Source organism: Microcaecilia unicolor, chromosome 1, assembly GCF_901765095.1.
Source record: "Microcaecilia unicolor chromosome 1, aMicUni1.1, whole genome shotgun sequence".
In the NCBI taxonomy this organism is placed as follows: domain Eukaryota; kingdom Metazoa; phylum Chordata; class Amphibia; order Gymnophiona; family Siphonopidae; genus Microcaecilia; species Microcaecilia unicolor.
In genome coordinates, this window is record NC_044031.1 from 626,798,881 (window position 1) to 626,814,781 (window position 15,901).

A 15,901-nucleotide genomic window follows, 5' to 3' on the forward strand; every position below is an offset into this window, starting at 1 on the left:
TCCTTTGCTGCCTAGTCCCTCTTCTGCCTTTTATTTTGCTTTTCTTATCTCTGTGATATTGTTTAACTTTTATTTGATGGTTAACCGCTTTATGCCTTTGTGCATGCCTAGATGTATATCAAGAAGTCGGAAATAAATAATTTTAATTGTAAATTTCAAAAGGTAAGTTTGATGGTATGAAAAAAAAACATTCTAGGCAATCAGTCTTGGTCTACTGCTAATGTCCGAGTCACAAATCAGAGTAGCAGACTATGCAGACTGTTTTCCAAAAGTTCAGTTACTTTAAGAACTTTGACTAAATCTGTTTGTACCTCTTGAGGTTCTTTCTTAGCTGAAGGCAAATAATAAATCCTCATTATATGAAGTATTGAGGAATTTTTAATAAAATCTCTTAAACTTCTTTTCTAGTAATACAGACAGTAATTTTGGAAAATACAAATCAAGATTGCAAAATATAAGTGTTATCCAAATTTGCCACCTTAGTTTGCAAAGCTGTTGCGTCTTTAATCAACTTGTCACTCCCATTGCCACTTCCACATTCATTCAAATAGACAGCCTGATGAGGGGCAGGAGATTTTGTGTGCAAGATGTCTGCAGGTTAAGTCCCTCAGGAAATTGGTGGAAGAACTGAGAGAGGAGTGGCGAGGCTGAGAAGCACTTGTGTCAGTTAGATTTACATTGATGAGGCTTCTTGAGGCATCTAGGATCTTCAGCAAAGGGGAAATGAGCTCTGTATAAAATGACAGATGGATACAGATCACCAGAACCTGCAGAATTGATACCATGACTCCACCTTCCCCAGAACTGTGGGAGAGGTGGTAGCTTCCCAGGAACAAGAGGGACCAGATCTCAAAACAGCAAAGCTGTTAGATCATCAACCATTAGGAAGCAAAGGGCTGTGGTGGTTAGTAACACACTTCAGAAGAAAGGTAGGAAAGAGAACCTATGAAAGAGACATTTAAATACTTTCATAGTATAGATGCACAAGAGGTGAGCCTCTTTCAGTTGAAAGGAATCACTAAAATGAGAGGGCATAGGATGAAGATAAAAGGGGATATAGTCGGGAGTAATCTAAGGAAATATTTCTTTAGAGAAGGAATGACATATGCATGGAACAGCCTTCCAGTGAAGGTGTTGGAGATGAGGACTGTATCTGAATTCAAGAAAGCATAGGACAAGCCCAAAGATCTCTGAGGGGAGGGGAAAGGATTGTAGTACTTAGTACAGTGAAGTCTTGATTATCCAGTGTAAATGGGACCGACCCATTGTCGGATAAGTGAAAAGTTGGATATTACATTGCATTGCAGTGTGACTTATATTCTGCTGTCAACCTCTGTTGTGCATGGGTTATAATTTGAAGAAGCTGGACAATTACCAGGAACATACAATGGTAGTAATAAAATGACTATCCTATTGAGCATAACTCAAACTGATATAACAACAATAAATAAAACAATTTAATACAATACTTCAAATGATCATTCTCTAGCATTCAGGACAAATTTCCTGAATAATTGTGTCTTTAGGCTGCTTCTGAATTGCATGTAGTTTACTGCAGATAAGAGACTACAGGTGGTGGTCACACACAGCAGCAGCTCTGGCTAGGCCTCCAAGCCTAATTTTTAGGTTTTGTTGAGTGCCTGGGGTTGAGGGCTCTTTGAGCAAGTGCAAACCTGGTGGTGCCAGGTCCCTCCTTTTCTCCCCCTCCCGCTGGCTCCGTTAAAAAAAAAAAAAAAAAAAAAAATTTTGAACGTCCTTAAAGGCGTTTATTTCGACGTTTATTTAAGCGTCTATTGCAGCTACTCACTGGGACACCAGGTCGTTACAACTCGGAGCGGACAGCAGGTAATTTTTACCTTTTATAGCGGGCAGGGGGTTCCCCGATTCTTCTCCTCGTGGCATATGGCGTCGGAGGGCGAGGGCGCAAAGGTCGCTCCCCGGGTCGCTTGAGCGCTTCTAGAGGGGATGCGGGGGTCTTAAAGCCTGATTCGCCCTTGTTGGGTGACAGTTTCGTGACCGATGAATGTCCGGTCCTTCCTCCGGCGTGGCGGTTTTTCCCGTATCTAGTCTTGCTGCTTAAAACAAGAGCATCAACAAGTTTCTCTTTGTTTTTCAAAGGAGGATAGGCAAATAACTTAGGATTCCTAATAGATTTAGTAGACATTTGAAGGAAAAAGTGATTAAGTATGATGGCGCAATGCCAAAGATGCTCTTAAGTTACAGAAATTTGAAAAGAACTCTAGCATATACCAGAATCCAATGGTTTTTATATAATAAAGATGATAAACTATCATATTTATTCAAAGAGTAGATGTCACAGTGGTCTACGTCCGTGCCTTGTTCGTCAGTGCTTTCTCCATCTAGACCCGTTAGATTTACCTGCAGTTCTAGCCAGTGACCTGTGGGGTCACTGTGGGGTGGTGGAAACTAAACTGGTGATGTCATCAGTGTTGAGCCCTTCTTAAGCTGGCCTTGGTGTGCACTCAGTGTTCTGGCAATAATTCCTGATCGAGCTCAGGCCTGCCTGAGGCTCTGCTAGTTCTGTCTGCTGTTTCTTTGTTAGGCCGTGGCCTGAAGCATTGCTGCAGCTTCCTCCTTCCTGCTGTGTTCCAGTGAAACCTGCTTCCAAGCCTTGGAGTCCTGAGAGCTTCTTGCCCTTCAGCTGAGTCCCCAGTCGTCCACTGTGAGTCCCTGGTCACTTGCTGCAGTGAGTAGGCTCTGCGTGGGCTGTTCCTGGTTGCTGCACTGCGCCTGTGTGTCTTCTTCCTGTGTTTGGTTTCTTCTGAGTCTGACGTCCTGCTGCACGTACAACGTGCAGGACGTCAGACTCACAGAAACAGAACAAAGCCCTGCAGATCGCAAGGCTTCGTTCTGTTTCTGTGAGTCTGACGTCCTGCACGTTGTACGTGCAGCAGGACGTCAGACTCAGAAGAAACCAAACGCAGGAAGAAGACTTCGGCTGGCGGGGGGTTGGGTCCCCCGCCAGCAAAGGTACAGACGGCGACGGATGGCGGACGGGTTGAGGGGGGGGGGGGGGTCAAACTTGTTGGAGGTGGTGCTGGCGGAGGCAGGGGGTGTTGGCAATGGCAGCAGGGGGGGTGTCAGCGATGGCGTAGGGGGTCAGCGGCGCCGGAGTGGGGGGGGGGCTAAAATGTGCCCCCCCCCCACCTCGGCTCTGGCCCCCCCCTACCGCTGAAGTCCAGATACGCCCCTGGGCTCGGGCATTGCTTGCTTAAACCTGTGTGCCCTGGGAGCACTGGCTCGGGCAGTGCTTGCTTAAACTCGGTTGCTCTGGGAGCGTTGGCCCTGGCATTGCTTTGCTTTAACCCTTTGCCATGGGAGCATTCGGCTCGGGCACTTCAGAGACTATTATTAATCTGCTTGCCTTGGGAGCATTCAGCTCGGGTGCCTCAGAGACTGTTTACTTCTGTGCTGTTCTTTGCCTCCAGCGAGCGGAGTGGTCGGTTCAAATTCCCTACTTGCGGTGTGGGTCTACAAGAGACTATTTTAAGTTCTTTTTTGTGTTGCTGCTGCTCATCTCCTGTTTCTGAGAGAGATTGCCATGGAGGTCCCATGGCTTACAGGAGAGTCCTGACAGAATGAACCTTTGACTGACTGCTTTCTGCTTCCAGCTAAGTACACTTTGCCTTTTGTTGTCCCATCTGTGCGGGCTTTGCATGGTCTCTTTTGCTCTTGTATTTGTTTTTCTTGTACAGCTAGGCTGTCTTACTATTTGCTCTTATGGTATGCCTTATGTTTTGTATTGCTTTAGCTAGTGTTAGGATGTGCAGCTAGGCTGCTTATGTTCTCTCTCCTCTCACGTTTTATCTGTGCCATTTTGTTTGCCCTTTTGGCTTGTATTCTTTTTGCTGCCAATAAAGCTACCTTAGTTCACCTCCACTTGCAATCCAGTCCAGTTCTTTGGAGTACTCTTGGCTGTTACGGGACTCTGTCTACCCAGAGGTGGTTGAGTGATCCTCACTCAGCCCGTCTCTGGGCCAAGGGCTTACAAACGTCACAGTAGATTAGCCGTAAGGCAATGGTTTGTATAGTTTGGAGCTCTTTAAATACTTGCTCAGAGCAACACAAATAAATGATGCTGTAATCTAAAAGGTTTAGAATAAGAGTTTGCACTAATAGATGGAAGTGTTCCTGTTCAAAATATTTTCGCACACATCTGAGATTTTGTATAATGAAAATGGCCCTCTGAGTTAAGGTATTAATCTGCTTTTGCAATGTTAATTTAGAATAGAGAAAAACTCCCAAAATTCTGATGTTAGAAGGAAAAGTGTGAGTTATCTGATTTATTGTCACCTCATGTTCCTCTTCTACTAGCACATTGCTAAAAAGCATAAATTTGTTTTTCTGCATTGTTTCAATTTGTGATTGCATCCATTGTTGTAAATTATTCGTTACATTATGTAATAAACCAGAATATTGAGAGACCGAACTGACAGTGGGAACTAACACTGTTACGTTGTCTGCATAACTATAAAGATGAATTCCCTGTTGTTCCAGGAGATAACCCAAATAAGACATTTAAACGTTGAAAAGAACGGGGGATAAGGGGGAGCCCTGGGGGATTCCAGACAAATTAATTCATTTATTAGCTTATCATCCATTTTGACTCTATATGATTGTTGAGTAAGAAAGCCCCAAAACCAATTATGAACTTGGCTGACTATGCCCATATTCTTCAGGGTATGTCATAAAATATTATGGTCTATCAAATCAAAGGCACTAGAGAGGTTGAATTCCATTCCAGAGAAGGGAGAGATTCCAAGGGATTGGAGCCATAAATAGACGAGGAAGAAGTGGGAAACTACAGGCCGGTAAGCCTTACGTCAGTGGTAGGAAAAATAATGGAATTGCTGTTGAAGGAAAGGATAGTTGACTTTCTAGAAGCAAACGGGTTACGAGGCAACATGGCTTTACCAAAGGAAAATCCTGCCAGACGAATTTGACTTCTTTGACTGGGTGACCAAAGAACTGGATGAAGGATGTGTGCTAGATGTAATCCATTTGGATTTCAGCAAAGCCTTTAATACGGTCCCTTACAGAAGACTTGTGAATAAGCTGAAAGGGCTGAACTTAGGACCCAAAGTGGTGAACTGGATTGGAAACTGGTTGACCGACAGGTGGCAGAGGGTGGTGGTAAATGGAATTGGCTCAGAAGAAAGGAAGGTGAGTAGTGGAGTGCCTCAGGGGTCGGTGCTGAGGCCGATTCTGTTTAATATATTTGCGCGAGACACTGCTGAAGGGTTGGAAGGAAAGGTTTGCCTTCTTGTGGATGACATGACGATCGCCAATAGAGTGGATACCCTGTAAGGAGTATAAACCATGAGAAGGGATCTCTAAACACTAGAAGAATGATCAAGGGTCTGGCAGTTGAAATTTAATCACACAGATCCAAGGCTGCAATTATACTACTGATTTCAATACACCTGATGTGACTCCAACCCTCAGGCACCACCCAGCTATTAGAAAGTGGAGAAAAAAAAGCCTCAGTAATACCACCCAGCCAGCCTGAATTCTCCAGCTATAAGGCATGGGCCTAGTAAACCATCATATGGCTCAAAAAAAAAAAAAACTCCACAGATTCTTATGCTGAATCGTTTACTGAAGAGTCCAAGTAACAAACCTGTGTATATGTACAGAACACGGAATGTAGATAATCAGTTCATTTCTATTCAATTCAGTTCATTTCAATATAGATATACAACTGTGGTGAGACAGCCCTATCGCACTTATCTGAAGATCAGTCCCATGTCTCCTATTCATCCAGCACTTCGCTGCCCATTCATCATCCGGTTGATTCATCCAAGTAACCCAACAGGGAATCCCCGTTTCACAAAAAGCTGCATCAGGGGTTCTACTCCTGTGTCCGTTTTGCTGAGTTGAAAACCTAAGCAGGTGACTGACAGAAAACCGCTGACTCAACCACTTAAATGCATAAAGCTCCTCCCTCTTCCGATCCAAATATCCAATCCATACTATTAAAAACCCTGACGTCAATGGAAGCTCACACGTGGGTTTGCTATCAAAAGCTAAGAAAGCAAATAGAATGTTAGGTATTATTAGGAAAGGAATGGAAAACAAAAATGAGGATGTTATAATGCCTTTGTATCGCACCATGGTGCGACCGCACCTTGAGTATTGTGTTCAATTCTGGTCGCCATATCTCAAAAAAGATATAGTGGAATTAGAAAAGGTGCAGAGAAGGGCGATAAAAATGTTAAAGGGGATGGGATGACTTCCCTATGATGGAAGGCTAAAGCGGCTAGGGCTCTTCAGCTTGGAGAAAAGGCGGCTGAGGGGCGGTATGATAAAGGTCTATAAAATGAGTGGTGTGGAACGGGTAGATGTGAAGCGTGTGTTTACGCTTTCCGAAAATACCAGAACTAAGGAGCATGCGATGAAGCTACAAAGTAGTAAATTTAAAACTAATCGGAGAAAATGTTCCTTCACTCAACGTGTAATTAAACTCTGGAATTCGTTGACAGAGAATGTGGTAAAGGCGGTTAGCTTAGCGGAGTTTAAAAAAGGTTTGGACGGCTTCCTAAAGAAAAAGTCCATAGACCTTTATTAAATGGACTTGGGGAAAATCCACTGTTTCTGGGATAAGCAGTATAGAATGTTTTGTACTTTTTTGGGATCTTGCCAGGTATTTGTGACCTGGATTGGCCAGTGTTGGAAAGAGGATGCTGGGCTCGATGGACTACTACTACTACTACTTATCATTTCTATAGCGCTTCCTTTGGTCTTTCCCAGTATGGCAATACTTATGTATGTCCCGCTTGGAGTATTGTGTTCAGTTTTGGAGGCCTTATCTTTGCTAAGGATGTTAAGACTTGAAGCGGTACAGAGAAAAGCAACGAAATTGGTAGGAGGTTTATATAGCAAGATGTACAGTGGGGGAAATAAGTATTTGATCCCTTGCTGATTTTGTAAGTTTGCCCACTGACAAAGACATGAGCAGCCCATAATTGAAGGGTAGGTTATTGGTAACAGTGAGAGATAGCACATCACAAATTAAATCCGGAAAATCACATTGTGGAAAGTATATGAATTTATTTGCATTCTACAGAGGGAAATAAGTATTTGATCCCCCACCAACCAGTAACAGATCTGGCCCCTACAGACCAGGTAGATGCTCCAAATCAACTCGTTACCTGCATGACAGACAGCTGTCGGCAATGGTCACCTGTATGAAAGACACCTGTCCACAGACTCAGTGAATCAGTCAGACTCTAACCTCTACAAAATGGCCAAGAGCAAGGAGCTGTCTAAGGATGTCAGGGACAAGATCATACACCTGCACAAGGCTGGAATGGGCTACAAAACCATCAGTAAGACGCTGGGCGAGAAGGAGACAATTGTTGGTGCCATAGTAAGAAAATGGAAGAAGTACAAAATGACTGTCAATCGACAAAGATCTGGGGCTCCACGCAAAATCTCACCTCGTGGGGTATCCTTGATCATGAGGAAGGTTAGAAATCAGCCTACAACTACAAGGGGGGAACTTGTCAATGATCTCAAGGCAGCTGGGACCACTGTCACCACGAAAACCATTGGTAACACATTACGACGTAACGGATTGCAATCCTGCAGTGCCCGCAAGGTCCCCCTGCTCCGGAAGGCACATGTGACGGCCCGTCTGAAGTTTGCCAGTGAACACCTGGATGATGCCGAGAGTGATTGGGAGAAGGTGCTGTGGTCAGATGAGACAAAAATTGAGCTCTTTGGCATGAACTCAACTCGCCGTGTTTGGAGGAAGAGAAATGCTGCCTATGACCCAAAGAACACCGTCCCCACTGTCAAGCATGGAGGTGGAAATGTTATGTTTTGGGGGTGTTTCTCTGCTAAGGGCACAGGACTACTTCACCGCATCAATGGGAGAATGGATGGGGCCATGTACCGTACAATTCTGAGTGACAACCTCCTTCCCTCCGCCAGGGCCTTAAAAATGGGTCGTGGCTGGGTCTTCCAGCACGACAATGACCCAAAACATACAGCCAAGGCAACAAAGGAGTGGCTCAGGAAGAAGCACATTAGGGTCATGGAGTGGCCTAGCCAGTCACCAGTCCTTAATCCCATTGAAAACTTATGGAGGGAGCTGAAGCTGCGAGTTGCCAAGCGACAGCCCAGAACTCTTAATGATTTAGAGATGATCTGCAAAGAGGAGTGGACCAAAATTCCTCCTGACATGTGTGCAAACCTCATCATCAACTACAGAAGACGTCTGACCGCTGTGCTTGCCAACAAGGGTTTTGCCACCAAGTATTAGGTCTTGTTTGCCAGAGGGATTAAATACTTATTTCCCTCTGCAGAATGCAAATAAATTCATATACTTTCCACAATGTGATTTTCCGGATTTAATTTGTGATGTGCTATCTCTCACTGTTACCAATAACCTACCCTTCAATTATGGGCTGCTCATGTCTTTGTCAGTGGGCAAACTTACAAAATCAGCAAGGGATCAAATACTTATTTCCCCCACTGTACATGGAGAGACTTCCTGACCTAAACATATATACTCTGGAGGAAAAGAGAAACAAGGGTGATATGATACAGATATTCAAATATTTGAAAGGTATTAATCCGCAAACAAACCTTTTTCAGAGACAGGAAGGTGTTAGAACTCGAGGGCATGAATTGAAGTTAAAAGGGGGCCAACGCAGGAATAATGCCAGGAAGTATTCTTTCACTGAGGGGGTGGTAGATACCTGGAATGCCCTCCCACAGGAGGTGGTAGAGATGAAAACTGTAATGGAATTCAAAAATGTGTGGGACAAACACAATGGAATCCTGTGTAGAAGAATTGGATCCAAAGAAGTTTAAGGGAGATTAGGTTGGAAAACCAGTGCTGGGCAGACTTCTACTGTCTGTACCCTGATCGCGGCTAAGTAAACTTGGATGGGCTATAATTTCTCAGATCACCCTTAGAATCCTTTTTAAAAATCAGCGTCACATTGGCCTCCCTTCAGTCTTCAGGTACTATGGATGATTTTAACAGGTTACATATTACTAACAGCAGATCAGCAATTTCACATCACAAAGGTTCAGAATGCCCAGATAGATTTCCTCAGCTTCCAAACTCTGGACCCAAGAGAGTGAGGGTTCAGTCTTGCAGCATTCTAGTAGATCATTGGGGACAGCCTCAGTTTGACCTAAAGACATTATGCATTATTCCAAATGCTCTGTTTCTGTTGCAGAAAGGGAGAAGGAGCAATGGCTTGGCCTCAGCAGTTCCTGTATCTCTTCTCGTCCAATCACAGAAAAACTGCACTTTGCGAATTACTACCACACTCTTGGTACCCCCCTTCTAGTTGACATAAGCTACTGCCATGGTATTGTCCAACGTTTCTCGAACCACTTTCCCTTCCAGGAGAAAGAATACAGTCAACCAAATGGCCCTGACCTCTAGCTGACTGATCGAATTATTAGGAAAGGGATCAAAATAAGACCTAGAATATTATAATGCCTCTGTATTGTGAACCTTACCTTGAGTATTTTGTTCAATCCTCAATCCTCTCAAAAAAGATATAGCGGATTGGAAAAGGTTCAAAGAAGAGTGACCAAAAAGGGATGGAGCTCCTCCCATACGAGGAAAGGCTAAAGAGATTAGGGCTCTTCAGGTTTGCAAAGAGACAGCTGAGGGGGGATATGATTGAGGTCTATAAAATCTTTGAGTGATGTAGAAGTGAATCGATTTTTTTTTTACTCTTTCAAAAAGTATAGAGACCAGTGGACACACAATGAAATTGTATCGAAATACTTTTAAAACAAATATCACTCAAAGAATAGCTGAGCTCTGGAACTCATTGCTAGAGGATATAGTAACAATGGTTAGCATATCTGGGTTTAAAAAAGATTTGGACAAGTTCCTGGAGGAAACATCTATAGTCTGTTATTGAGATGGACCTGGGGAAAGTCCTTCTTGCCCCGGGATTGATAGCATGAAATGTTGCTACTAATTGGGTTTCTGCCAGGTACTTTTGACCTGGATTGGCCACTTTTGGAAGCAGGATACTGGGCTAGATGAACCATTGGTCTGAACCAGTATGGCTGTTATGTTCTTGGCTGATCATTGGAAGAATCCTCATTGGGATTGTAAAACATCCTTTCTTGGTAAACTTGATTGCCCTGGATTGACTGCACTGTCCATGGTATGTGAATGTAGTCAGAGTCCTGTTTGAACTGTCCTTCCTTCCAAGGGGCCCAAGGCTTGCTATGGCAGGGAATTATCCTCCTTGAGGACCCAGATCCCTTTTGGCTTATGGCATAGCCTTTGAAAAGTCACATTTAGCTCTGAGGGTATGCTCCTGTGGAGGTTGATACTTTTCTTAAGACGCACAGACCGTCCACTTCACTTGTTCATGTCTGGTTTTCAAAACTTTGTGAGCAGTGATGTGAGGCCCAAAGTGTTGAGCCTCAGAAGGCAGATCTTTTCCCTCATGTTGTCTTTTACAGGGAGATCTGAATAAGGGTTTAGTTCTTAACTGTCTTAAGGTTTAGGTGGGGCCTTCACATATTTTTGAGGGAAAGTCCATGGTGTGCCAGTGGGTTTCATACTTTATTGCTTTTCTCCAAGGGGTCAAGTTCATTCCTTCCCCATGGTGTTTAATAGTTCCCGTGGGACCTCAACATAGTCTTGAGAACATTATTACATTCATCTTTTGAGCCCTTAAGGAGAGCTTCATTGCATGATCTTTCCTGAAGGTGTCTTCCTTGTAGTAACTTCAGCCCACAGGATTTCAGTATTAAAGATGCTTTCTTGCAGGTACCCTTTCTTCCATTTCACGGATGAGTCAGTTTCAATCCGCATGATGCCATTTTTAATTTTTTAATTTTATTTTTTTACTGAAGATTGTTTCTTTCTTCTACCTGAATCAGTCTGTATACTTGCTGGCTTTCAATGTTGTCAAGAAGGATAGAGTCTGCATCATCTTTCATAATTTGGATATTTCCAGAGCTCTGATTCACTGTTTTGAATGGTTTCAGAAGATCAGACCATTTGTTCATGCTGTTTTGGAGGCCTGTGCAAGGGGTAGGCCACAACTAAATTGACCATTGTTAGATAGATAAAAGCGGCAATTGAGCCTGTGTACATTTCTGATTATAGAGTGGTTCTAGAAGGGCTCAAGGCTTGTTTATCAAGGTCTCGAGTTGCTTCCTTGGCAGAAACGAGAGCAATCTCTTTAGAAGATATATATAAGGTAGCGATGTAGTTGTCGTTGCATTCCTTTATCGAGCAGTACAGATTAGACGTTTTGACAGTGAATGACAGACCTTTGGTAGGAGAGTTGTGGAAGAGGTTGTGTCTTCCTCCCACTTGCAGAGAGGACTGATCTAGCAGGATAAGGAAGGCAATGATAAAATACCTGTTAACTTCCTTTCCTTGAGTCCTGCTAGATCAGTCCAGCATTCCCACCCCCCCACCCCCCCCGAAGACCATGCCCCTGTGATTTCCATTCCAAAGGTTTCTTCTGATAGTTGTGTAAATACTTAACTTTGAAGATTTCAGAGTTCCTTGGGAGGGCCCTGGGATTAGAAGCTGACTGTCCTTCCCTACACCCCTTCCCGTGCACTCCGCTCCATGGATAAATCCTTCTTATCTGTTCCCTTCTCCACTACTGCCAACTCCAGACTTCGCGCCTTCTGTCTCACTGCACCCTACGCCTGGAATAAACTTCCTGAGCCCCTACGTCTTGCCCCATCCTTGGCCACCTTTAAATCTAGACTGAAAGCCTACCTCTTTAACATTGCTTTTGACTCGTAACCACTTGTAACCACTCGCCTCCACCTACCCTCCTCTCCTCCTTCCTGTACACATTAATTGATGTGATTTGCTTACTTTATTTTTTGTCTATTAGATTGTAAGCTCTTTGAGCAGGGACTGTCTTTCTTCTATGTTTGTGCAGCGCTGCGTATGCCTTGTAGCGCTATAGAAATGCTAAATAGTAGTAGAAACCAACCTGAAATTCGTATTTGGCTTTGTTTTGGTTTAGGTCAAAAATGCCTGTGTTTTCAGCTGGAATTGACAGTACTGTGTCTCGTAGCTCCCATGCTCCCTCTGTTGAACAAGATCAGTCTTTACTCCCACCCACCCTTGAACAGAAATAGGCCCCACAATTCCCCCTCCCAGGCCTACCTTGCATTCACTAGTGTTCTAGTGATATAGTCAGAGCAGGAGCAAGACTGCCACTAGAGGTTGCGGTAGCCATTTTGACAATGGAGATCGCTCAATGAAGTTACATGGAAATATTTTTAAAACAAATAGGAAGAAATATTTTTTCACTAAACAAATAGTTAAACTCTGGAACTCTTCAGAGGATGTGGCAACAGCGGTTAGCATATCTTGGTTTAAGAAAGATTTTGAGAAGTTCCTGCATGCCCTGGGATTGGTAGCATTAAGTGTTGCTACTATTACAGTTTCTGCTTCGTTTGGGGGGGGGGGGGGGGGTAGGAGCCATAAAGGTCCATTTTGGGTTCAGTTTTGATTTTGGTTGAAACCTAGTGATGAATTTTGGTTTCAGATTCGGTTTGTCACCCTCTATCCGAGGTGTTGTGTGTGTGTGTGTCCCCCCCCCCCCCATTTCTCTGGTTACATTCTTAGCTGTTTTGAGTTCTTTTTGGGCACCTTTTGTTTAGCTTTGACAAGCATGCTGAAATGTTCCACGCCTTATAGTGCTGATCTCAGTATATTCAGACTCCTGTTTCCCATCAGTTGGTGTGGGAAGGCAACCGATTGTCGAGACTGATCTACTAGGACTCAAGGAAAGGAAGTTAACAGGTAATAATAATTTTTTATTTTTTTACCTTTGCAGGCGGGTTGCCGTACGTCAGGATACCTGCAGCATTGTGGCCATTTCCCTCAACATTATGCAAAAAGTTCATCCTGTCATCTGGTCTCTCAGTAATCTGCCATTGATTGTACTCAGGCTCTTGCTGTGCCCAAGCCAATAGGTGAGTGTGTAGGTCAGCTGCTGCTGCATGCATGTATGTATGTGGAACAAGATAGGAGAGACAGTATATGAACTGTATCTGTTAAAAGAATAAAAAGTTAAAACTGTGTTATCATTCAGAGATTGGTGCATGAATGCATTGACCTGAGGGGTAAAAAGCTGACTGCTGTCTGTTGTAGCTAAATATATGAATCACAACTCCTTGTGTTGTACAACATATAGTAAAAATAATCTGAAAACAAAGTCTAGACATTGTGTGAGCAGAGCAAATTCAAGAGGTAGATAAACTCAGAGGAGTTAAATTAGATGTCTGATCTGCTGATGCTACAGGAGCTCTACTTTGATATTTGCTTGTGTCACTGTTACTGAGGTGACCAAGAATTTGAATAGTCTGTTTTGAATGCTAGGAGGAAGCAGTGGCGTTCCTAGAGGGGCTGACACCCGGGGCGGATTGCTGATGCGCCCCGCCCCCCGGGTGCAGTGCCCCCCCCCCCCCAGCGAAAGACCCCCCCCCCCCCCCCCCGGGTGCACGCCGCTGGGGGGGGTGCCACGCGCTGGTCAGTGTCGTTCGTTTCCATGCTCCCTCTGTCCCGGAACAGGTTACTTCCTGTTCCGGGGCAGAGGGAGCATGGAAACAAACGATGCTGACCGGCGCGCAGCACCCCTCCCCCCCCCCCCCCCCTAGCGGCGTGCACCCGGGGCGGACCGCCCCCCTTGGTTACACCACTGGGAGGAGGTGTGCTAGTTCTGCTCTGCACCTGTTATTTGAGGTGTTTCTGTGGATTGGAGTGTGTCTCTGCAGAACTAGAGGTACAAGGTTTCTGTTAGGATTCTGTGTACTTTGAGATTCGGCCTCACTCTCATATAAGAGGGTTGGTTAAATGGTGTGATCAAGTAATGTTAATAGTAGTTTCACCAGAGTTTGTAACTGGCCTTGGGTTTTTTGAATGGCAGCTATGGTTCTTAGAGCTTTTTCTAGTGGCATCTTTATAGCCAATTTAAAACTCATTTCTAGTCTGAGAGTGCATAGAGTCGGCCAGTTCACCTGCTTGAGATATATTTATATATATATATGGTGTAAAAAACTATTATAGTGCTATCTATCCATAACGACTGATGGAACTTGCAGTCCTGTTTGTGGATTAAGGTTAAAATCAAGGTAAGTGAGTTGGGTGCAGTACGTCCTGTTACACTAGCCTCATTGATTTGTGACCTAGGAGTTTTCTCCTAGCACAGTTAGGGCACATGAATACTTCCCCAGTGGGAGCTACAGAAAGTTTCATATCACTTTCTGTCCTGGAAGTGATAACTCCTTCCTGCTATCCTTCTGCTCCTCCATCTTCACTCTGGAAAGGTCATCATCAGAGCCAATGCCTCATCTCAGTTTGGATGAGAGAGTCCTCTCTGGAGTACTTAATATAGTGTGCTGCTCTTAGTCTGCTTGAATGCACAGAAAGAAAAGATAAATATAATGCAATACCTTTTTATTGGGCTGTTTATGACTAGTTTTCAGAGGTTAGCACACTTCTCAGGTAAGAAAAAAAGATGATTGTCAGAAGATATACAGGAATACAAAGATATAACCCATGTACCTGAGCATATAAGGATAGCCCTGAGCGTTATCTTACCTTGAGCTCGGATTTTCAAAAGATGACTACTAAAGCAAAATCCTAAAACCATTACAATGATAAAAGTAGTCTGATTGCTTTGTTAGTCCACTGGAATGTAAAGATTAACAAATTATTTTTGTGTGTGACGGTCTCTTTATTGAATGGATCAAAGAACAGTAAGTAGAACAATCATGTATAAATCCAAAAAAAAAAAAACAGCTTTTGCATTTTGATTAATATGTTAGAATAAAGACCCCCCACCTTATTGATTTCCCTCTCTGCCAACCCAATCATTCCCCTTCCTACAAGAATTTTTCTTTATTCTGAGATGCTTGTACTCTTCTAACCCCTCAAAATACCAAAGCCCTCCCTTCCCCATCCCAATCCCCAGTCCCTCTCAACCTCACGTATTACCCTATCCCTTACTGTCACTTGGGGGGGGGAGGGGAGTCAATAAGAGGAATAACATGGAGGCAGTTAAAACTGTAGTTCAGTGAGGTCTGCACTGATGGTGGTAAGTGACCAAAGATTGAATATAAGGCTCCCAAATAGACCAAAAGTTCTTTTTATGTTTTTGAGTTAGTTGCATCTCAAGGTTCCAAAGTCATCAATTCGTTGAAAGCATTTCCTATATAATAAAAAGCACCTCCAACATTCTGAAGCTGACTCTGTGGCACTGTGGCAGTGTAGGGTTCGTAAGTCTGTAGTTCAGCATTTCATTGGCTCTCACTGTCCCCGCCCTCACGTCGAGGAAACAGAACGCTGCATAGTTGCCAAGCAAACAAACGCGACATCACAGGAACGAAGAACCAATCAGACAGAACAGAACTTGGAGGAGGGAAGTGGAGTGGATTGAAGCTCTAACAAACAATCATATACAGGGAGGTATGAACATCAGTGGAGGCAAGTGCACAGAACGGAAGGGAAGACAAACATTTAATCACGTCACTCAAACACATACACACACACACACACACACACAGAAATCACACACACACACACACACTCAATCACTCTGTGTATCTCTCTCTTACATTGTCTGTAAACACACTGTCACTCTCAGTCTCTCACATGGGCAACTGTATGTTACATTCTCACGAGTAAGGAGCTCTTCTGATGTGATTGTTAAACTGATTGAAGGGCCTGAACAAGGAAAACTTTTACCACATTGTAACACAGTTTACACAAACAATATTGTATATAAAGGAATCTTACACATGTAAACAACAAATATATTCAGAATACAACCGTGGAAACATTAATGGCAGGAACTCATTACATTACTAGCGCCCGTTTCATTGCGTTAAGAAACAGGCATTTTTT

The 15,901-nt window shown here is 43.7% G+C and overlaps 1 protein-coding gene across 1 annotated transcript in view; it reads left to right on the top strand.

The window, feature by feature from the left end:
* The window catches only part of CPSF1 (cleavage and polyadenylation specific factor 1), a 297,206-nt gene that overhangs the window by 61,979 nt on the left and 219,326 nt on the right, over positions 1-15,901 (top strand). The window contains 2 exon segments of the mRNA XM_030220640.1: positions 12,831-12,928; positions 12,931-12,969. Coding sequence (XP_030076500.1) covers positions 12,831-12,928; positions 12,931-12,969 — 137 coding nt within the window.